Genomic DNA, 24,861 nt, shown 5'->3' on the forward strand with positions numbered 1-24,861 from the left:
AAGGCAGCCGTAGCTGGGGGAGGGACTGATCCTTCCACAAGACAAAAGACTAAATTGCTTCTGGATCACAGATCTCTAGACATCTTTCCAGTTCCAGTCAGCACAACAAGACACAGCTGAAAACAAGAAGTGGGGAGGAGGGGCAGTAACTCAGTTCTCCATGGAGATCTGAGATACACCTCCCCCTACTGAAGCTGAGAAAACATTCTTCTCCCAGAGAGATTAATTGGTAAAAGAGGCCTTCAGAGTCTCAGGTTACACCCACTGCATTCCTGGATACAGTTTCAAGGAAGCCTCCTGCTGAGATCAGTAAACAAGACTATCATCTGTTAAGAAAACAAACAAATCAAGACTTCAAAGCTGCCCAAATCCAAAAGTGGATTACAAATAATAGTTGATGCCAACACAAGACCTAGAAATAACACAATTGAAAACTGGAGGCAGACAACACCAAGCCTAGACTCAACCAGCTCTACAAACAAAACACCTAAACACAGACATAATGAGAAGACAAAGAAGTGCAATCCAAATGAAACCACAGGAGAAACCGTCAGGAGATGAACTGAGTGATATGGAAATAACCAAACTTCCAGATGCGGAGTTCAAAATAATGATTGTAAGAATGCTTAGGGATCTTAGAACAACAATGGATGGTCATTACAAACACCTAAATAAAGAAATAGCAAGTATAAAAAAGGATATTGAAATATTGAAAAAGAATCAGTCGGAGATGACAAATACAATATCAGACATGAAGACCACAATGGAAGGAATTAAAAACAGGATGGATAGAGCTGAGGATCGAATCAGCAAGTTGGAGGACAACATGAATGAAGGCAAGAAAGCAGAGAAGAAAAAAGAAAAGAGACTCAAAAAGTCTGAGGAAACTCTTAGAGAGCTCTGTGACAACATGAAGAGAAATAACATCCGCATCATAGGGGTTCCTGAAGAAGAAGAGAAAGAATAGGGGATAGAGACTTTGTTCAATCATATCATAGCTGAAAACTTCCCTAAATTAATGCAGGAGAAACTTTCACAATCTCAAGAAGCACAGAGAACTCCATTAAAGAGAAACCCAAAGAAACTTACACCAAGACACATCATAATTAAAATACCAAAGCTAAATGATAAAGAGAAAATATTAAAAGCTGCAAGAGAAAAAAAAGCTATCACCTACAAAGGAGCCCCCATAAGGATGACATCTAACTTCTCAACAGAAACACTTGAGGCCAGAAGGAAATGGCAAGAAATATTCAAAGTAATGCAGAATAAGAACCTACAACCAAGACTACTTTATCCAGCAAGGCTATTGTTTAAAATTGAAGGAGAAATAAAAACATCCCAGACAAAAAAAAAAAAAAACTCAAGGAATTCATTACAACCAAACCAATGCTGCAGGAAATGTTAAGGGGCCTGTTGTAAACAGATCAAATGGGGAAAAGAATATAGCAAAAGAGAAATACAGCTTTAAAGAGAAATGGCAATAAACAACTACATATCAATAATGACCTTAAATGTAAATGGATTAAATGATCCAATCAAAAGACATAGGGTAGCTGCATGGATAAGAAAACAGGATCCGTACATATGCTATCTACAAGAGACACACCTTAAAACAAAAGATGTACATAAATTGAAGGTAAAAGGATGGAAAAAAATATTTCATGCAAATGGAAATGAAAAAAAAGCTGGGATAGCAATACTTATATCGGACAAAATGGACTTTAAAATAAAGACTATAGTAAGAAATAAAGAAGGCCACTACATAACGATAAAGGGAGTAATCCAACAGGAAGATATAACTATTATAAATATCTATGCACCTAAAATATGAGCACCTAAATATATATATATAAAGCAGACTTTGATGGAAATAACAGGCAAGATCAACAGCAATACTATAATAGTAGGGGATTTCAATACCCCACTAACATCACTAGATAGATCCTCAAGAAAGAAAATTAAAGAAACAGCAGACTTAAAGGACACAGTAGATCAACTCAATTTAATAGATATCTTCAGAACGTTTCACCCTAAAGCAGCAGAATATACATTCTTTTCAAGTGCTCATGGTACATTTTCTAGGATAGACCACATGTTAGGGCACAAAAGTGGTTTCAACAAATTTAAGGAGATTGAAATCATATCAAGCACTTTCTCTGATCACAATGGCATGAAACTAGAAATGAACCACAACAGAAAAGCTAAAAAAATCTCAAACACATGGAAACTAAATAGCAGGTTGTTAAATAATGAATGGATTAAGAATGAGATCAAAGAAGAAATAAAAAAATTCCTAGAAACGAATGACAATGAGCATACAACAACTCAAAATTTATGGGACACAGCAAAAGCAGTCCTGAGAGTGAAGTTCATAGCACTACAGGCACACTTTAAGAAACTAGAAAAAGGCCCTGGCCAGATGGCTCAGTGGTAGAGAGTCGGCCTGGAGTACAGGAGTCCTGGGTTCGATTCTCGGCCAGGGTACACAGGAGAAGTGCCCATCTGCTTCTCTAGACCTCCCCCTCTCCTTCCTCTCTGTCTCTCTCTTCCCCTCCTGCAGCCAAGGCTCCATTGGAGCAAAGTTGGCCTGGGTGCTGCGGATAGCTCCATGGCCTCTGCCTCAGGCGCTAGAATGACTTTGGTCACAACAGAGCAATGCCCCAGATGGGCAGAGCATCACCCCCTAGTGGGCATGCCAGGTGGATCCTGGTCTGGCGCATGCGGGAGTCTGTCTGACTGCCTCCCCGTTTCCAACTTCAGAAAAAAAAAAATAAAAAAAAAAAAAAAAAAGAAACTAGAAAAAGCTCAAATAAACAACTTAACCCTGCATCTAAAAGAACTAGAAAAAGAACAGCAAGTAAAGCCCAAATGTAGTAGAAGGAAGGAAATAATAAAGATCAGAGAAGAAATAAATAACATAGAGGCTAAAGAAACAATACAGAGGATCAATGAAACTAGGAGCTGGTCCTTTGAAAAGGTAAACTAGATCGATGAACCTTTAACTAGACTCACCAAGAAAAAGAGAGAGATGACTCAAATAAATAAAATTACAAATGAGAGTGGAGAAATAACAGCTGACACAACAGAAAGACAAAATATTGTAAGAAAATACTATGAAGAACTGTATGCCAAAAAGCTAGACAACCTAGATGGAATAGACAAATTCCTTGAAACATACAATCTTCCAAAAATCAATCTGGAAGAACCAGAAAACCTAAACAGACCAATTACACCAAATGAGATGGAAACAGTTATCAAAAAACTCCCAACAAAGAAAAGTCCGAGGCCTGATGGCCTCACAAGTGAATTCTAACAAATATTCAAAGAAGAATTAACTCCTATCCTTCTCAAGCTATTTCAAAAAATTGAAGAGGAAGGAAGACTTCCAAGCTCCTTTTATGAGGTGAGCATAATTCTGATTCCAAAACCAGGCAAAGGATGTGAGGGCGATCTGGCTGCGACATCTGTCACCCCATTGATCGCCAGGGTTGATTCGGCTGATCTGGCTGGCTAGGCGGGTGTCCCCTTCCTCCCTCACCGCTCCATGTGCGTCCCTCCCGAAGCTGCGCGCTCGGTCAAAGAGGACGACCTTCCCCACTAGAGGAGAGGACCGTTCTTCGGTCAAGGATATACGAGTAGCTGCGCTCCCCTGCTAGAACCTCCAAACAAGTCCCAAAACCAGGCAAAGACAACAGAAAGAAAGAAAATTATAGGCCAATATTCCTGATGAATATAGATGCTAAAATCCTCAACAAAATATTAGCAAACTGGATCCAACAATATATGGAAAAAATCATACACCATGATCAAGTGGGATTTATTATGGGCAGGCAAGGCTGGTACAATATTCGCAAATCAATCAATCTGATTCATCATATAAATAAAAGTAAGGAGAAAAACCACATGATAATTTCAATAGATGCAGAAAAAGCATTTGATAAAATCCAGCACCCATTCGTGATCAAAACTCTCAGCAAAGTGGGAATACAGGGAACATATCTCAACATGATAAAAGCCATCTATGACAAACCCATAGCCAACATCATACTCAATGGGCAAAAATTAAAAGCAATCCCCTTAAGATCAGGAACAAGGAAGGGGTGCCGCCTTTCACCACTCTTATTCAACATAGTCCTGGAAGTCCTAGCCACAGCAATCAGACAAGAAGAAGAAATAAAAGTTGGAAAAGAACAAGTAAAACTATCATTATTTGCAGATGATATGATACTGTATATAGAAAACCCTAGCAGGGGTCTCCAAACTTTTTACACAGGGGGCCAGTTCACTGTCCCTCAGACCACTGGAGGGCTGCCAAATACAGTGGTCCTCTCACTGACCACCAATGAAAGAGGTGCCCCTTCCAGAAGTGCAGTGGGGGCTGGATAAATGGCCTCAGGGGGCCGCATTGCGGCCTGCGGGCCGTAGTTTGGGGACGCCTGCTAAAGTCTCAGTCAAAAAACTACTGGACCTGATAAATGAATTCAGCAAAGTGGCAGGATATAAAATTAACACTCAGAAATCAGAGGCATTTTTATATGCCAACAATGAACAGTCAGAAAGAGAAATTAAGGAAACAGTCCCCTTCACTATTGCAACCAAAAAAATAAAGTACCTAGGAATAAATTTAACCAAAGAGACTAAAGATTTGTACTTGGAAAATTATAAAACATTGATAAAAGAAATCAAGGAAGATACAAACAAGTGGAAGCATATACTGTGCTCATGGTTAGGAAGAATAAACATCATTAAAATGTCTATATTACCCAAAGCAATCTTCAAATTCAATGCAATACCAATTAAAATACCAATGACATACTTCAAAGATAAAGATCACATATTCCAAAAATTTATATGGAACCAAAAAAGAACTGAATAGCCTCAGAAATCTTAAAAAAGAAGAATAAAGTGGGAGGTATCACACTTCCTGATATCAAATTATACTACAAGGCCATTGTACTCAAAACAGCCTGTTACTGGCATAAGAACAGGCATATAGATCAATGGAACAGAACAGAGAACCCAGAAATAAACCCACAGTTCTATGGACAACTGATATTTGACAAAGGAGGTAAGGAAATACAATGGAGTAAAGACAGCCTTCAACAAATGGTGTTGGGAAATGGGACAGTTACCTGCAAAAAAATGAAACTAGACCACCAACTTACACCATTCACAAAAATAAACTCAAAATGGATAAAAGACTTAAATGTAAGCCGTGAAACCATAAGCATCTTAGAAGAAAACATAGGCAGTAAGCTCTCCGACATCTCTCACTGCAATATATTTGCTGATTTATTTTCACGGGGAAGTGAAATAAAAGACAGGATAAACAAAGGGGACTATATCAAACTAAAAGGCTTTTGCACAGCTAAAGACAATAAGAACAGAATAAAAAGACAAACTACACAATGGGAGAACATATTTGACAATATGTCTGATAAGGGGTTAATAACCAAAATTTATAAAGAACTCGTAAATCTCAACACCAGGAAGACAAACAATCCAATCAAAAAATGAGAAAAAGAAATGAATAGACACTTCTCCAAAGAGGTCATACAGATGGCCAATAGGCATATGAAAAAATGCTCAACATTATTAATCATTAGAGAAATGCAAATTAAAACCACAATGAGATATCACCTCACTCCAGTCAGAATGATGCTCATCAACAAAACAACACAGAATAAGTGCTGGCAAGGATGTGGAGAAAAGGGAACCCTCCTGCATTGCTGGTGGGAATGCAGACTGGTGCAGCCTCTGTGGAAAACAGTATGGAGACTCCTCAAAAAATTGAAAATCGAACTGCCTCTTGACCCAGCTATCCCACTTTTAGGAATATACCCCAAGAACACCAGAGACCTGCTCCAAAAGGAGAAATGCACCCCCATGTTTATGGCAGCATTGTTCACAATAGCAAAGATCTGGAAACAGCCCAAGTGTCCGCTAGAGGACGAGTGGATTAAAAAGTTTTGGTACATATATACTATGGAATACTATTCAGCCATAAGAAATGATGACACCGGATCATTTACAATAACATGGATGGACCTTGATAACATTATACGGAGTGAAATAAGTAAATCAGAAAAAACTAAGAACTATATGAATCCATACATAGATAGGACATAAAAATGAGACTCAGAGACATGGACAAGAATGTGATGGTAATGGGGGGGGGGTGTGGGGGGATGGGGTGAGGAAGGAGAGAGAGTGGGTGGGAGAGGGGAGGGGCACAAAGAAAATCAGATAGAAGGTGACGGAAGACAATTTGACTTTGGGTGAGGGGTATACAGCATAATCAAATGTCAAAATAATCTGGAGATGTTTTCTCTCAACATATGTACCCTGATTTATCAATTTCACTGCATTAAATTTAATAATAAAAAAAATTTTTTTAAAGATTTATTCTGCCAAACTTAGCGAAAATCTGACATAAAGTACTTGGTAAGTAATTAATACTATATGCTATAACTTGCTGTGACTCCACTTTATAAATTTTGTAAAGTAAACTTACTTCCCTACTTTATAAATCACCATTACTGTGGAACCGGTGGGTGGTTAGAAAATTTTACTACTCACAGAGATACAAAAGTGGACAGTAGATATAAAAAGGTTGACTACCCCTGATCTAGAGGGATAATGAAGTGTACACAAGCCTTAATACATGGGTTTATTTTATCTGTGATCATATATAATCTCATGTTTAAATGTAAGGTTTTACTTTATGGAAATCTTTCTTTAAAAATTTTTTAAATTTCTATGTATTGATTTTAGAGACAGAGCAGAAAGAGGGAGACAAACCTCTTATATATGCATTCATGGGTTGACTCTTGTATGTGCCCTGACTAGGGATTAAACCCCCAACCTTGGCATATTGGGACGACACTCTCACCAACAATGAACATATTTCAGTGTTTCCTAATATTTAGTTCCCTTTACACATAATCCAATTTAAATTTATGTGATAGTAAAGAATAAGCTTTAAGAAGGAACTTGTAACTTGCTTTGATTCTAATGGTTGGTTTATGAATGTACAGTATAAAACCAAAATCAAATTCAACAAATTCTTTGTTGGGAAAATTAAAATGATACATGCAAAAAAATGAAACTACACCACCTTTTTTACACCATGCACAAAAATAAACTCAAAATGGATTAAAGACTTGAATGTAAATTTTAAAACCATGAAGCTCCTAGAAAAAAACATAGGCATTTCTCTTAGCAATATTATTTCCTGCTATATTTCTCAAGAAAGGAAAACAAAAAGAGAAAGAAATTGTGAGATTACATCAAAGTAAAGTTTTTTCAAAAGAAACTATCAAGAAAACTGGAAGACAACCTATTGAATGAGAGAACATATTCACCAATGATACATCTGATAAGGAGTTATTATTAAAAATTTTTTTAAATTTAGGCTGCTCAACACCAAATAAAAATTTAAAAAGGGCAGGGAACCTAAATAGACAGTTCTCCAAGGAGAATATACAGATGACCAACAGACATGAAAAGATGCTCAAATTGCTAATTATCAGAGAAATGCAAATTAAAATCACAAGGAGATATCACCTCACACCTGTCAAGAATGGCTATTCTCAATGAATCAACAACCATTAAGTGTTAGTGATGATGTAAAGAAAAAGGAACCCTTGTGTTCTGTGGGTAGGATTGCAGATTGGTGCAGCCACTGTGGAAAACAGTATGGAAGTTCCTCAAAAATGTAAAATGGAACTGCATAATGTCCCAGGGATTTCATTTCTGAATATATGTTCGAAGAAACCCAAAACACTAATTTGAAAGCATATGTGCATTCCTATGTTCATTGCAGTATCGTTTACAATAGCCATGATATGGAAGCAACCCATGTGTCCATCAACAGACAATTGGATAAAGAAGTCATACATATATACAATGGAATATTACTTGTCCATAAAAAAGAATGATATCTTACTATCTACAACAACACACACAGACCTAAAGGGTATTTTGCTAAGTAAAATAAGTCTAACAGAGAAATATCATATAATTTCACTTATATGCTGAATCTAAATAACAAAATAATTGAACAAACAAAACAGAATCAGACTCATAGATACAGAGAACAAACTGATGGTTGCCAGAGGGGAGGGGGCTTGAGGAACTGGGGGCAAAGGGGAAAGGATTAAGAAGTGCAAGTGGGTTTATTACTGTGCTCACTATTCTGTTCCATTGATCTATATGTCTATTTTTATGCCAGTACCATGGTGTTTTGATTACTATGGCCTTGTAGTATAGTTTGATATCAGGTAGTGTGATTCCTCCAACTTTGTTCTTCTTTCTCAAGATCACTGTTGCTATTCGTGGTCTTTTGTGGTTCCATATAAATTTTTGGAAATTCTAGTCCTACTTGAGAAAGAAGACAAAAACATACAATGGACCAAAGATAGTCTATTGAATAAATGGCATTGGGAAAATTGGACAAATACATGCAGAAAAATGAAACAAGACCACCTTCTTATTCCATACACAAGAGTAAACTGAAAATGGATTAGAGACTTAACTATTAGACTTGAAACCATAAAAACCCTAGAAGAAAACATAAGCAGTAAAATCTCAGACATTTCTCAAAGCAATATATATTTTTTTATTATCTCTTTGGGCAAGGAAAACAAAAGAAAAAATAAATAAATGGGACTATATCAAAATAAAAAGTTTGCACAGCAAAGGAAACCATCAACAAAATAAAAAGACAACCCACTGAATGGGAGAACACAGTCACTAATGCATCTGATAAGGGCGTACTATAAAAAATTTATAAAGAACTTGTAAAACTCAACACCAAAAAAAAAAAATTCCAATCAAAAAATGGGCAAGGACATGAATAGACATTTCTCCAAAGAGGACATAGATATGGCCAATAAACATGAAAAGATGCTCTATGTCACTAATCATCAGAGAAATGCAAATGAAAACCACAATGAGATATCACCTCATACCTGTTAGAATGGCTATTATCAATAAATCAACAAACAAGAAGTGTCGGTGAGGGAGTGGAGAAAAGAAAACCCTTGTGCACTGTTGGTAGGAATGCAGACTGGTGCAGCCACTGTGGAAAACATTATAGAGTTACCTCAAAAAAATTAAAAATGGAACTGTCTTATGATCTAGCAATTCCACTTCTGGGAATTTATCCAAAGAAACCCAAAATACTAATTCAAAAGAATATATGGGCACCCCTATGTTCACTGCAGCATTATTTACAATAACCAAGATTTGGGAGCAGCCCAAGTGCCCATCAGTAGATAAGTGGATAAAAAAGCTGTAGTACAATTATAATGGAATACTACATGGCCATAAAAAAGAAGGAAATCATACCTTTTGCAACAACATGGATGGACCTACAGAGAGAGCATTAGGCTAAGTGAAATAAGCCAGTCAGAAAAAAACAGGTACCACACAATTTCACTCATATATGGAATCTAATGAACAAAATGAATTAATAAGCAAAATAGAGGCAGAGTGATACATAGAGAACAGGTTGATAGCTGTTGGGGTGGGGGTTGGGTATGCAAAGTTGAGGGATTGAGCAAAAAAGGAAAAAGAAAAAAACTCACAGACATGGACAACAGTGTGGTGATTGCCAGGGTTGGGGAGCAGGTGAAGGAGGATATAGGGGGTAAATAGTAGTGGACGGAGACTTGACCTGGGTGGGGGGAGGTGTTAACACACAAGTGTACAGAAGAACTATGCACCTGCAACCTGTATAATTTTGTTTACCAGCGCCATCCCAATAACAAAAAGTTACAAGTTGGTAGTTACAGAGTAGTCATGGGGATGTAAGGTAGAGCAAAAGGAAAATAGTCACTAATGTTATAATGACTGTGTATGATGCCTTGAAATATTGGGGGATCAACTGATAAATTTTATAATTGACTATGATGTTGTACACCTGAAACTAATATAAAATAATGTTTATTGTCAACTGTAATTGAAAAATAAAATTAACAAATAAAACAAGATCAAGGGTTTCTTGAGAGTAGGGACCTTGTCTCATTTGTGTTTGTGTCTTTATTCAGGTAAATACATTGTAGGCATTTAATAAATGCTTCTTGAATCTTGTATGTATTGGTTTGTCTTTTTGCTTTAAGAAAAATATTTGCTTTAAGAAAACTTAATTCTGTATTTTTTCTTATAGGTTATGCTTTCTAATCCAGTGCTAGAAAATCCAGTGAATTTGGTGGCAGCCCAAATACTGGCTGAAGATGAATCTAAGTACAGACTAATAGTTCGAAAACTTTCCCATGAATTATTAAAATGTAAGAAGTGCCTACTTATTATTATTTTCTAATTGTTAATTATACATTTATAGCAAATAAGTGGTCTAGCAAAATAACTGTTATATAAGGGAATATTTTCTGTATCCATTTTCAGTAATCCAGTTGTGCTAAGATCTCTTCTACTGTACCTATTTGTCAGGACAATTAGTGTGATCTCTCTTAAAGATTATCAAAGATTATAAGGTTAGTATCTTTAAATGTTATGGCCATATGGATGGATGGTACCAATTGAAACTAGTCTACCATCATAAATATAAGACATCTAGTTTTAACTCTCCAATCTATAATGGATATTTCCCAGGTTCCACCCGCAGTACCCCAGATCCTACTTATCTGGGGTTCCTTTCCTTTTCTTTTATTGTGCAGAATTTATTTTTTTTAATCTTTATTTCATAAGATACATTTCATATTAGAGATTCTCACAGTGGGAAAACGACAATTTATTACTTGAAGTTTTATATTTGTGGATAGATTATTTCAGGACAAGTAAAATGAACACATTCGAGGATTGTCTCCATTTAGAATCTGTAATCCTTTGCTAAATGTCCATGGGGACCTCTTTCCTACATGGAACTTCTCTGTGTATTCAGAAACTCTCGGGCTTTTTTTCCCAGGACTTAGAAATTAGAAATTAGTAACATGAAACATCAGCATTTCCTAAGTTCAAAGTTTTCCAAAGACATATAACCATCAGTGGCTGGTATCTACTGAACAAAGGGGGAAGTTTTCAGACATTAGGTACTGCCTAAGCTTCTGCAGTTTTCACTTAACAATTAAGTTATTCCCTTTCTTCATCGTTCCCAGGACAAATAAAGACGTTTGATCAGGTATTGATAGCAATAAAGTTGAATTCCCTTTTAAGAGTTTGAGAAATTGAAATGCAAAAGCTCAAATATAATGTTCACTTATACTGTCAGTCTTGTGAGAATCTGGGAGCCAACCCTCATTAAGCTCCAGAATATGGAGCTCAGTCTCACAATTTCTTGGCTACAATTCCTCTCAAGCCTTTTCCTCATAGATTAAATGATAAAACTAACCGGGTGATTGGGAAAAGAGGTTTATCTCCCCAGTGGACTTGCCTGTTATTTCCTCCCCATTATGGGATGGATGGCATGACGGAGCAGAGGTAAAGAGGTGTACAATCAGATCTCAAGGTATTAGTCCAAAAGGTCAGAGCTTGCACAGCATGGCAGAAGCTTTGCAGACACCCATGCCATGATAGCTGACATAGCAAAGCCCAGCAACGGTGAAAGCCAAGAGTCCCAGAAGGCTTGTCTTGGCAGCTTTCTGCAGTGCAGCCCCTTGAACAAAGTAGCAACTTGTCCAAGGCCCCAATGACAATGGAGAGTGAGGGCTGCAGCCACGGACTAGTCCATCATTGGGGAAGGATTCAAATAATCAGCTGGGAATAGGCCCAGGAGCAAAACACTGACCACGCTCCCACCAGTATAGCGGAGAGACACAGCCTAGGAACCAGAATGGCGGCTGGGTGGCAGGTGAATGTGCTGTATTCCACACCGTCCTGGGGTAGGCTGATCCTGGAGAAATGCTGAGAGTTGAGCAGGTCTGACCACTGGGATTCGGAGGAAGAGAGTGTGGTCTCCTTGGGCACCGCAGAGGGCCCTCAGCCTCTGGGTACTCACCTGACAGCCTGATCCATTTCCTGTTGATTAGCAAAACCCTTGGCATTTATTTTTTCTGGGGAGTCCCCACCCTCCAGGTATTCTTTCTTAGTGTCCATGTGGACATGGCATCTGAGGCTCGTCAGCCTTTCTCTCTATTGGACAAACCACACAGAAAAGCTGCCCAAATTGCCGAATTGCAAATGAGCAACATAACTTTGGCAGGTTTTTGCTACATTCTTTTAAAGAATTTTTTTTAATTTATTGATTGATTTTAGAGAAAAAGGAAGGAAGAGAGAGAGAAACATCTGTTTGTTCCACTTATGCATGCATGCATTGGTTGATCTAGTATGTGCCCTGACTGGGGATCAAACCCACAACCTTGGCATATCGAGATGACACTCTCACCAACGGAGACCTAGCCAGGGCAGGTTTTTGCTACATTCTTTATTTACATTGGTAAAATATGTGGAAATCCAAGACAGTATATAGTTATCAGCTCACTTGCCACCTCAGCTGTGTGGGGAGTCTAGCCTAGGTTTCTAGGAGACTACAAAGAAAATGACTTTCTGCAGCTCCCTGGAGAAAGGATTCTGTGATACAGCAGAGACAGCTGTTATGGGTGGGAAATGAAGACAATGTAGAAAACTGGTTCACTCTAAATTAGATGGTAGTATGCCACTATGAGGGTCTCTGTGAAAGACTGTATCCAGTGAGAATTACCCGTAACTTGGAAAAAGGTCTGTACGAGAGTGCTGCACAAGAATCCTCTCTCATGTATATTAATATAGTAATAAAGCAATTTAGAAAATGCAAACAAATAATTAGATTGTTAGATAACACAAAACTGGAACACTTAGTTAATTATGTAAATGACAAACTTAAGCAAGCAACTAATTGTATCCTCTCTGTAGGCATCCATTTTATCTGAAGCTGGAAACGGGGAGGCAGTCAGACAGACTCCCGCATGTGCCCAACTGGGATCCACCTGGCATGCCCACCAGGGGGCGATGCTCTGCCCCTCTGGGGCATCACTCTGCCGCAATCAGAACCATTCTAGTGCCTGAGGCAGAGGCCACAGAGCCATCCTCAGTGCCTGGGCCAACTTTGCTCCAATGGAGCCTTGGCTGCGGGAGGGGAAGAGAGACAGAGAGGAAGGAGAGGGGGAGGGGTGGAGAAGCAGATGGGCGCTTCTCCTGTGTGCCCTGGCTGGGAATCAAACCCGGGACTCCCACACGCCAGGCCGACGCTCTACCACTGAGCCAACTGGCCAGGGCCTGTAGGCATCCATTTTAGGCTAGAACTATATTCACAGTACCCAAGGCAATGTCTGGTTGTAGGTATGGAGAAAATATTGTAGAATGAATAAATGAAAAAATATACATAAACTTAGATCATGGTTTTACTTCATGATTGACAAATTTCTTTCACATATGTTTACTCATCTGATCCTCAGCTTCTTCCTAGTGAGGAAGCTAAGGATCAATGGTGAAGCCCAGGGTCACAGAGGACAAGCTGCAGAGCCACAGGTCCAACCTAGGCCTTCCCACTTGCCCTGCACCTCCAAGTTTAATGGGATGAGCATAAAGGCATTTGTTTAGGATCAAAGAATTAAATCTTCCAAGTGCAGAATCAAAGAGATCTGACTTGATAGCAGAACTCTCTTCTATGAAAAAATTCTTGGGAATCTTTTTCATTAAAAGCTTAATATGGGCCCTGGCCGGTTGGCTCAGTGGTAGAGCGTCGGCCTGGCGTGCAGAAGTCCCAGGTTCAATTCCCGGCCAGGGCACACAGGAGAAGCGCCCATCTGCTTCTTCACCCCTCCCCCTCTCCTTCCTCTCTGTCTCTCTCTTCCCCTCCTGCAGCCGAGGCTCCATTGGAGCAAAGATGGCCCGGGCCCTGGGGATGGCTCCTTGGCCTCTGCCCCAGGCGCTAGAGTGGCTCTGGTTGCGACAGAGCAACGCCCCGGAGGGGCAGAGCATCGCCCCCTGGTGGGTGTGCCGGGTGGATCCTGGTCGGGCGCATGCGGGAGTCTGTCTGACTGTCTCTCCCCATTTCCAGCTTCAGAGAAATACCAACCAAAAAAAAAAAAAAAAGCTTAATATGAACCAATAGTAGAAGGTAACCTTCTACTGAGCATGTTTTAGATGATAATTTTACTCTGTTTTGCCCTCATGGGAATACCAATAAACTGAATTTGGAACATAGCATTTCCCATGGCTGAGGAAACTACATGTATTTAGCTAAAAGAAGAAAAGATAAAAGGCAGTTGTAAAAGCTGTTTTCAAATATTTGAAGAGACTTCTTATAGAAAAAGGAAATGTCTTCTCTATTCCAGAAACCTAAAGTAAGACTAATGTTGAATCTGTGAGTCAGTCATACTTTCACGAGGCCAACTGGTTGTAGCCACTGAAGTCCAGAAGTTTCAGGCATGGCACTGCCTTGTTCCTGAATATACCTTGAATACACTGTGGACTTTTCCCTCATAATCAGTGGTCTGAAACTAATTCCAAAGCCTAAGCCAGACATGCAAATGCCCCTCATTCCCCAAACTTTCCCTGACATGTTTACCTCACCTGAACAGCTAGTTGTTTTCTTCAGAATGTTGACAAGAACGCACCAAGCTCTGAGCTCAAACCCAATAAATTAGTGGAGGTCCCAATGACCTTCCCAAATCCTGACAGCTTCTTTGGGGGTCCGGAACCTGTCTCCCTTGCTTATAAGGCTGGGTGCTCAAATACACCAGACTGCCTGGGACAGTCTTGGTATAATTATTTCTAGTGTCTCATTCTGTGTTCCAGTTTGAAACAATAAATTATATAGTCAGTTGATTGCCTAACTGCTTTTTCGTAGAAACCAATGCCACCAGGGTTTACCATCCCTAATGGGAAAGTCCTTCCAGGCCCCAGCTGGCCAAACATGAGGAGGAATTTTCTAACAATCTAAATTGCCTAAAAGTGGATTTGACCACATCGGCATGTAGTAAAACTCTCCATCACAAAAGGTATACTTTTATACCTAGTGTTCATTTAGTTGAGTTTAATGACTATTTCTCAGGGATGTTGTCAAAGACTTTCTTACACAATGTCCAGATTTGGACAAGGGGATTTTTCAAGCACTTTCCAAGCTCTACTTTAGTTAACTTATAAAACTTGGGGGAGGAAGAAGAAAAGGTCTGGAAGGAGACAATGCATATCACCTATTTTGCCACCTATAGTTGGAGTATTGCTACTTATTTTCCAATTTGTTATGAAGATATTTCACATAAGCTCATAAATCCCCCTTTTCCCAGCCTGTCTTAGCACATTTTTATTTCTATGTGGTTATATGGTCAAGCAAATTTTTATTTCTATTTGGTTATGTGGTCAAATAATATTTATCTTCTGTTTTTTATGTTGGTTTGATATTTTAAAACATAGGGTTCATATAATTTTTAAAAATCTTTGATTGAAAGAGAAAACAAGAGTGTAAAAATAGTAAAACTGAGTAATGGTAGCCAAGCCTGAGGTAATAATTTTTCTCTTGTGTATATTCCTGTAGCTTTTGTTAAATAAAGGAGGATCATGCTAGTAAGTTTCAGATGCTTATCTAAATAACTATAATATAATGAGATATTATGACAAAGTCATAAGATTAGAGAAGAATTATAGAAATATTAGAAAAATTATAATACTGCTTTATATTATATACTTTAAAAAATCCTGGTAATTTTGCAAATACATCTATCTCTTTCTCCTTGTGGTTCGGAAGACGTGATAAGCATTTGATCTTCTTCAATTCATGCTTCCAATGTGTTCAGTTGTTTTTTTTTTAATCCTCATAGGATTTCAGGTTTTGGTTTATTTTCTTTTTAAAGGGAGTACTTTTTGTTATTGTTATGTATAGGAATATCCCTTCCCCTGGGCGGGGGGTACTTTCTGGTTGTCAGAGGAAAAAAAATTTAGTCCAGGAGCACAGCTTACTCATTGACGAACACGAGCTTTCGCACCATCACTCAGACCCTGTTTTGTTGTTGAGGATTCCAGTGTTATTACAGCTATCATATTATTTACAGATGGCAGGAGATAGGAAAGCCCGAGTTTAACAGGATTGTGTGTGTGTATCTATATATTTGCTGGAGTTACAAACCTCTTTTTTCCTGTGTGTATTTCATTGCACCAGATAGTCTAGGAACATTTTAGCAAAGTCTCTACATGGCTTGTTTTAATTAAAAATGTTGTCTTTATTTCCTATAAAATAAACATATGTTTATAGCTTTAAAGGACAAATAACTCAAATCGGTTTTTAATGAAAATAGCAGATCTTGGGAAGCCCACACCATTTATCACCAAGTGCCTTCCACACCCCCACAACGTATCAATAGTTTTTAAGATATTTAGCTGTTTCTTCCCCAATTTACCACTGTATTTCTAAGTTTATACTCATAATCCTGGAGTTTTTTGTTTTTGACATTCCATATAGGCTTCTCCTGAAACATAAAGATTTAGCTTGTATACTGCCATTTCCACCCACTTTGTCCTCTAAGCTCCTAATATCGTATAGTTCGGTTACGTTAATATGACTTAGTAAATATTTGTCACAGATGAGCAATCAATGATTGTTTCTTGTACAGATGGTCCAATTTTTCACTCCCTTGTTTGTTTTTATATATCTGTCGTCTATTCTTCCCCTAAACTTTCAGACAAAGCTGTAAAAACAACTCCTGGACATTCAATCGGGTGCATTTCCCTTGGAGACTTCTGTCCTGGGACACTCCCTCCTCCTCCAGTTCTAGCCTGGCAGCTCTCTCACAGGTGTCCTGGGATGGATGCCTTGGCTGCTCTTTGGATTGAAGGTCCTGCTTGATCCCATATTTTCCTCTTGCTGGGTTTGCTCCTTCATTTTGTTGGAGTACATCTAGGAACTTCCTGGTCCGTGACAGCTAAATCTCTTTGGACTTCGCATGCCTAAAAATGTATTTTATCTCACTCTCATGTGATCACAATTTAAAACTGATTATATTTTAGTTTGAAAATAATTTTCTTCCAGAATTGTAAACATCCTGTTGTCTTCTTGTTTTTAGTGTTGCTCATGAGAAGCCTGTTTTCATTCAGATGTCCGGTTTTTCACACATAATATATTTTCTTTCTGGAAGCTTTTAAAATCTTTTTATTTTCAGTGATCTGAAATTTTTTGATACTGTTTCATGGTGTAGTTTTTTTGTTTGTTTTTGTTTTTTCCTCCTCATTCATATGTAAGGCATTTGATAAGCTATTTAAATCTCATTTTAAAAACTCTAATCCTTTAGCCCTAGAAATTTTTCTTATGTAATTTCTCCTATAATGTATTTCCCCTTTATTTTCTCTGTTCTTCCTTTTAAATATCCAGATATTTGGATAGGGGATCTACAGATCCTCTAATTTTTCCAAAAAAAATCTATTTTCTCCTATCCATCTCTTTGTTTTGTGTTCTATAGTCTAGAAAAATTTCAGAAAGTATGTTTCTATTCTTTTTCTTTCTATTTATTTGTTTTGGTGGTTATCTCTCATGACTTTACTCAAATGTCTAATGATCTTTGACTATTCATATGATGGACATCTGATGAATGGAAATCAATCACTAAAAGGATTGGAAATATTTAAATGCAGACTGGACTTGTTGACACTTTTGTTTCATTATAAGATTATTCATTGGAGGATACTATTAGTTAGGTTTGACTATTTCCCCTGATACAAACACTCCATTTCTTCCTGGAGAGAGATACTAGCTGCTTATACTCTGGGAGCTAGACAAGGGGAATGAGTAGGAATCTCATCTATTCAATATGATTTATTTGCTTTATCCACTACTATTCGTCTCTTACCACACTCTTCTTCTACTTTGTGCCCGGTCTCTTCTTGTTTTAAGTCTCTCTGACTCAGTCCCCCCAGAGATTAACCACCCACCTGGGCAGTGGTGAACCTGGTTGTCCAGGATGAGGGTATAAATCTTGAGTGACTGTGCTATATCTCTCGTCTTTCAGAAATATCTGGTACCTCCAATTTCTGAAATGTTTCTTAAATTCTGAAGTGTAAATCTGCTTGCTTTTTATTGCCCTCCCCTCCTCATATAGTTAGGTTTCAAATTTTTGTGGCTGCTAAGACAGTTACCACTTGACATCTGTTTTCTGTCTTGAAACATTTTCTTGCCATCTTTCTCTTTCTCTCCTTGAGGTTTTATACCCTAGTTTTGTTCCTTTATTACCATTTTATTGAGGCTTTGAGAAGAGTACATGTAAAGCTCTGTATTCAATATTCCAAGTAAACCAGAATCCTATTTTTCTTTCTTTTTTTTACAGTGCAAGATGACAGCTCTGAGTTGTCTAAAGACTCAGATAAATTTATCAGGTAAGTTTTTCTTCATACAATTCTATGTCAACTTATTTACTATAAGGACTATGTGTTTAAACATTTTCTTTCATAACTGAATTATTATTATTATTATTATTTAATTGAGAGGTAGGGAAGCAGAGACAGACTACTGCATGCACCACAACCAGGATCCACCTGGAAAGCTCCTACTAGGTAATGCTCTGCCCGGCTGGGTTGCAGCTCTGTTGCTCTGTAACTGAATTATTTTACACCTGAGGCAAAGGCCATGGAGCCATCCTCAGTGCCCGGGGTCAACCTCACTTGAATGGTTTGAGCCATGGCTGCAGGAGGGGAAGCAGGGGAGAGAGAGAGAAAGAGATGGGAAGAGGGAGGGAGAAGCAGATGGTCACTTCTCTGTGCCCTGATCAGAAAGTGAACCCGGGACTTCCACATTCTGTACCACCACTCTACCACTAGGCCAACTGACCAGGGCCTGAATAATTATTTTTTAACTTAAAAAAGGAAGTAGATATCTTTTCCCTTAAAATATATTTTAAATGTTTTCAGGAAGAATGTGGAAAATTACTGAATTCCAGACTATTGAATTAATATTGAAAGCTATGTGAACTAGCCTATTCTTTGAAAGTTTATTTTTTATGGTTAAAAATAAACATGTCATGAACATAATGAGCACAACCATTATAGACAGCAAAAAATCCAAGCAGTTTAGGGGAAGATAGGTTCTACAGGAAAATGGTGAGAATTAGGGTTGAAGCCATGTATCTTTTAGGAGACAACCCGACAATATGACATCAATTCAGCCTTGAACACATGAATAAGGTATAGATCAGTAGTCTCTGATCTGCAGCATTTCTTGAACATTTCCATCAGCCTGAATTTGACAATCAGATGTAAAAAAAAGTCAATTAACTAGTGTTGAAATAATGTTGCTTCAGCTTAGGTTTCCGTGACTGGCTCTAAAGGTGAGTAAAGTTGGGTCGGAAGTAACTCAAGAATCAGGATGCGATAAATTTGGAGAGGGTATTATCTTGGAAAATCAAAATTTGTGAAACGGAAAGGAAGAAAGCGGAGTGAATGGGGAGAGAGTGATATAGGCATGCTAACATTCTAGGCAGAGGAAATAACTAGTGTACAGACTCTGAATTGCATGTGAGCCTGGTGTGCTGGAGGGTCAGAAAGAAAGGCACTGCAGTTGAAACATAGCAAGGAGGAAGAGGAGAGGGGTAGGCAGTGAGGTGAGAGAAGGGGGAAGGGCTGTGTCATTGAGGGCTTTATAAACCAGGTAAGGAATTTGGATTTGATTAGCCTTGCAGTGGGAATTGAGACACAGTTGGACAGCTTTAAGAAAGGGGAAAGACACAATCAGATTTACATCTAAAAAGGATTATTTTAACTGCTGTGTGGACAATAGATTGTGAAGAATCTAAGGCGCAAGCAAGGAGAAGTATTAGGTTACTTGAGTAGATGTGGGATGAGGAGGGAAGATGATGGTGGTTTGGGCTAGGTTTGAGGGCATAGATGTGGAGAGGGAGAAAAGTGGATGGGTTTAAGACTTGGTTTGATTAGATGAAGGATATGAGAGAAAAGTGGAATCAAAAGGGGGAGGAGGGGTACATTCGGGGCAACACTAGAATCTATGTAAACACAATAAATTAAAATCAATTAAAAATAAAAAGAATTACTAGCAGATTTTGGTTTGAACCGGGTGGGTACTGCTGTCATTTACTGAGATGGGGGAGATTGGGAGACCACACCACTGCATAGAGCTAACTATCCCAGTTGTGGGTGAGGGTGCAGAGCCATGGGAGCACCCCGCAACCACTGCACACATCCTTGCACCATTCGACATGGCCAAAACCAGTTTGGAACACTGTTTAGCAGTTTCTCATAATGTCAAACATTCACCTACCCTGTGATCCAGCAATTCCACTCCTAAATACTTACGTTAGAGAAATTAAAATATATATTACAAAGAGAATTGTACACATATGTTCATGGGAGCTTTATTCATAATATCCCAAACTGGAAACAACTAAAATGTCCATCACCAGATGAATAAATAAATGTGTTATATTCATAAATGGAACTTATATTCATAAGTACACCATTTGAATATATAAATTAATTGTGTTATATTCATAAATGAACTGTTGATACATGTGACAGCATAGAATAATAATGCAGATATTATTTTAAAAACCAGAGTAATCAAGAGTATAAAAAATTAGGATATTAAAAAAACCAGAGTAATCAAGGTAGTATATGCCATATAATTCAATTTATTTTTTATTTTTTTTAATTTTATTAAGTGAGAGGCAGAGAGGCAGGGAGGCAGAGAGACAAACTCCTGCATGTGCCCTGACTGGGATCCACTGGGCAAGCCCACTAGGGGGCGATGCTCTGCCCATCTGGGGCCACTGTTCCATTGCTTAAGCAGAGCCATTTTAGTGCCTGAGGCGAGGCCATGGAGCCATCCTCAGCACCAAGGTCCAACTTGTTCGAACCATTCAAGCCATGGCTGTGGGAGAAGAGGGGAGGAGAGAGAAAAAAAGTGGGTAGTGGTGGAGAAGCAGATGGTTACTTCTCCTGTATGCCCTGACCGGTAATCGAACCTAGGACTTCCACATGCCAGGCCGACAGTTTACTGCTGAGCCACCCGGCCAGGGCCTATCTGATTCAATTTATATGAAGTTTTAAGACAGAAAAAATGAATCTATAATGATAGAAATGGGGTCAGTAATTCCCAGAGTGTCAAGGGAGATTGACTGAGAAGGGGCTGTAGGGAACTTTTCAAATAATGAAAATATTCTATATCTTATTTGAGCTTATAGCTATACAAATGTAGTCTTTTGTAAAAAGTCATCAATCTATATGCTTAAAATATACATTTTACTGAATGCAAATTATACTTAAGTTGATTTTTAACAAGTAGTCAAATATCATTACAACTCTTTTATTGAAAACCTAAAGTTATTTAACTTTTTTTAAAAAAAATTGAAAAAAAGTATTAAAAAACTTTTTTTGGTGATGAGAGAAAATGGGTATACTTCTAAACTTTCAAACTCTGATTCTAAAATATGAGAAGAGTCTTACACAAAAGAAAAATTATAGAGCAATATCTCTCATAAACAGACAAAATCTAATCAAAATATTAGCAAATTGAATACACTGATATATAAAAAGTGATAAATACATCATGATTAAGTGGGCTTGATTTCAGGAAATCCAGATTGGTTAAAATTTGAAAATCAATCAGTGTAACTCACCATGTTACCCAAATAAAGGAAAAAACTATAAAATGATCCAGAAAAACTATAAAAATGCAGAAAACATATTTGCTAAAATTTAACACTCATTTATGATCAGCATTCTCAGCAAACTAGAAATGGAAGATCATTTCCTATTCAAAGAAAGGGAATTTACAAAATCCAACAGCCAGCCTCATGCTTAAATGGGAAACATTGAATGCTTTGTTCTCCCAAGTTTAGAAACAAAACAAGTATGCCCATTATCACCACTTCTGTTCAACACTGTACTGGAGGTCCTAGCCAGTTCAGTGAGGCAAGGACAAGCAATAAGTTATAAAGTTTGGAAAGAATGAAGTAAATTATGTTTATTCACAGATAATAGGATTATTTACATAGCAAAATCCAAATGAATATGCACAACTTGAAAATAAGTGAAATCAACAATAACTCTGGATATAAGATGAACATTAAAAAATCAACTATGTTTTTATATATTAGCAATCAAAACAAAGAAAGTGAAAATTTTAAATTACCATTACAACAAAAAAAAATTAACAAAGATGACTAAGACAACTATACTTAAAACTGCAAAATAAATCTGGGGGAAAATTTTAAAGACCTCAAGAAATAGAGACATACAATGTTTGTGACTAGGAATGAGTCAATATTATTATAATGCCAATTATTCTCAAATGAATCTATAGATTCAATTCAATCTCAATAAAAATCTCAGCAGTATTTTTTGGGAAATTAAGAGTGGTTCTAAACTGTCTAGAATTCAAAGGATTTAGAATAGTAAGGCAATCGTGAAAAAGAACAGAGAGTATTGACACTCCTAGATATCAAGATGTCCTAGAGGGGGCGGCAAGATGGCGATGAAGTAGGTGGACATACCAACTTCCACCTCCCAGAACCAAAATGGATTACAACTTAATTTTAAGAATCATCATCTGGAAAAACCAACTTTGGACTAAACTAAGAGGACTCTTCAACCAAGGAACACTGAAGAAGCCACACTGAGACTGGTAGGAAAAGCGGAAATGTGGAGAGGGCTGCCCAGCTCCTGGAAGTGAACAGCAGCCTGGAGGGACTCGCGTGGCGGGAAACAAGTTTAGCAAAGAGGGGAGGATTCTGGGCCCCAGGAACAAAGGCCCAGCCTGCAGCCCCAGAACCTAGAAGAAGCATATGGACAGAATTTAGCTGCAAAACAAGTCAGAATACTGTTTGTGAGAAAGAGACAGATTTCTCTGACCCAGGATTCTTCTTAAAGGGACAGCGCAGAAAACCTCTCTCACAACCACCCACCTGGGGCACTGAGGGATGGGGAGAGATGAGAGGACCAGAGCAGCGGGAAGAGAGTGTAATCTAGGAGGCACAGGAAGAAACACTTTGAGGGACAGCCACCCTAACCCCTGGGCTGAGTCATCCCCCAAATCTAAAGTGAATTATTTCCCCTGGAATTAGCAATACCAGCAAAGGGAAACAGGACACCAGCCAAACAAGCTCTCCCGTGGCACTCAGAGCAGAGTCCCTTAGATGGAGGGAGCCTTCAGGAATACAGTATTGAGTGCTAGGGTCTGAGCTGCAGTGCCCACACCCACACTGCTGAGGGCTCACTGGAGAATGGGCAGCAGTAGGATGCAGAAGCTTGGTCCTGTTGGGAGGGGCTGAAGCTGGGCTGGCCATGACTGAGGCCTGGTGTGAGCTCAGTCTCACCCATCAGGGGCAGAAGGGGCGTGCAAAAGTGGTCCATTCAGTCCGTGGGCCGGGTGAGCAAGAGGGGTCGCACCTGCAATCCTGCCTACAGGGGAAAGGCAAAAGCTAGGGAACTACAGAGACCCGTGGCTGAGCGCGGGCATGCAGCCCCGCCTGGCTTGTGGACCCAGGGCTTGCAGCTGGCATGCGAGTGCAGCTCCACCCACAGAGGCAGGGCAAAAGCCAGGGAACAGGCGGAGACCTGTGGCTGAGCACAGGCATGCAGCCCTGCCCTGGTGCTGAGGCTTGCAGCTCCGGCATGGTGTGCAGCCCCACCTGTGGAAGCAGTCTGAAAGCCGAGGCCGGACGAGGCTTGTAAACCCAGGCACCTGAACACAGCCCCTCCTGTGGAGGACAGGCAGAAACTGCAGTGACTGCTGCAGAGGGCTGGTGCCAGCAACTTCCATTCCCAAATGCCTGAGGCAGTGGCAGAGGGGGTGGCAGGCCTCCAGACAGACCACACCTAGGGAACACAGTGGCCACACCCATTGGACTTCAGTGGCAACACTCTTCTTATACACAAACAAAATGGGAAAGCAGAGAAATGCAACCCAAATAGATCAAGAGAAATCCCCGGAAAAGGACTTCAATGAGTCAGATATAACCAAGTTACCAGATGCAGAGTTGAAAATAATGATTGTTAGGATGCTCAAAGATCTTAGAATAACAATAGATGGACATAATGAACACCTAAATAAAGAGATAGCAAGTATAAAGAGGGACATTGAATAATAAAAACGAATCAGTCAGAAATGACAAATCTAATATCAGAAATTAAGTCCACAATGGAAGAAATTAAAAGCAGGATGGATGAAGCTGAGGATTGAATCAGCAAGTTAGATGACAAGATAAACGAAAAAATGAAAGCAGAACAGCAAAAAGAAAAGAGACTCAAAAAGTCTGAGAAAACTCTAAGAGAGCTATGTGACAACATGAAGAGAAATAACATCTGCATCATAGGGGTTCCTAAAGAAGAAGAGAAAGAACAAGGGATAGAGACTTTGTTCAATCAAATCATAGCTGAAAACTTCCCTAAAATGAAGCAGGGAAAAGTCATACAAGTTCAAGAAGCAAAGAGAATTCTATTAAAGAGAAAGCCAAAGAAATCTACACCAAGACACATCATAATTAAAATACCAAAGCTAAGGGATAAAGAGAAAATATTAAAAGCTGCTAGAGAAAAAAAGGCTATTACCTCCAAAGAAGCCCTCATAAAAATGACATCTGACATCTCAACAGAAACACTTGAGCCCAAAAGGGAATGCCAAGAAATATTCAAAGTAATGCAGAACAAGAGCCTACAACCAAGACTACTTTATCAAGCAAGGCTATTGTTTAAAATTGAAGGAGAAATAAAAGCTTCCCAGACAACAACAACAACAACAGCAAAAAAAAAAAACCACACAAAAAACCCCTCAAGGAATTCATTACAACCAAATTAATGCTGCAAGAAATGTAAACGTTAAGGGGCCTGTTGTAAACAGACCAAAGGGGGAAAAGCATATAGTAAAAAAAGAATATAGCTTTAAAAAATAAAATGGCAATAAACAACTAAATATCAATAATAACC

General features: G+C 38.7%; 1 protein-coding gene and 1 pseudogene across 1 annotated transcript in view; one reads left to right on the top strand and one right to left on the bottom strand.

Annotated features, from left to right (window-relative positions):
• Positions 1-24,861, top strand: part of UBE2U (ubiquitin conjugating enzyme E2 U) — a 60,058-nt gene that overhangs the window by 20,076 nt on the left and 15,121 nt on the right. The window contains exons 5-6 of the mRNA XM_066376486.1: positions 10,175-10,295; positions 18,255-18,303. Coding sequence (XP_066232583.1) covers positions 10,175-10,295; positions 18,255-18,303 — 170 coding nt within the window. The remainder of the gene's footprint in view (positions 1-10,174; positions 10,296-18,254; positions 18,304-24,861) is intronic.
• Positions 11,487-14,503, bottom strand: LOC136397285 (succinate dehydrogenase [ubiquinone] cytochrome b small subunit, mitochondrial pseudogene; annotated as a pseudogene).

This window comes from Saccopteryx leptura, chromosome 3, assembly GCF_036850995.1.
Source record: "Saccopteryx leptura isolate mSacLep1 chromosome 3, mSacLep1_pri_phased_curated, whole genome shotgun sequence".
NCBI classification, from domain to species: domain Eukaryota; kingdom Metazoa; phylum Chordata; class Mammalia; order Chiroptera; family Emballonuridae; genus Saccopteryx; species Saccopteryx leptura.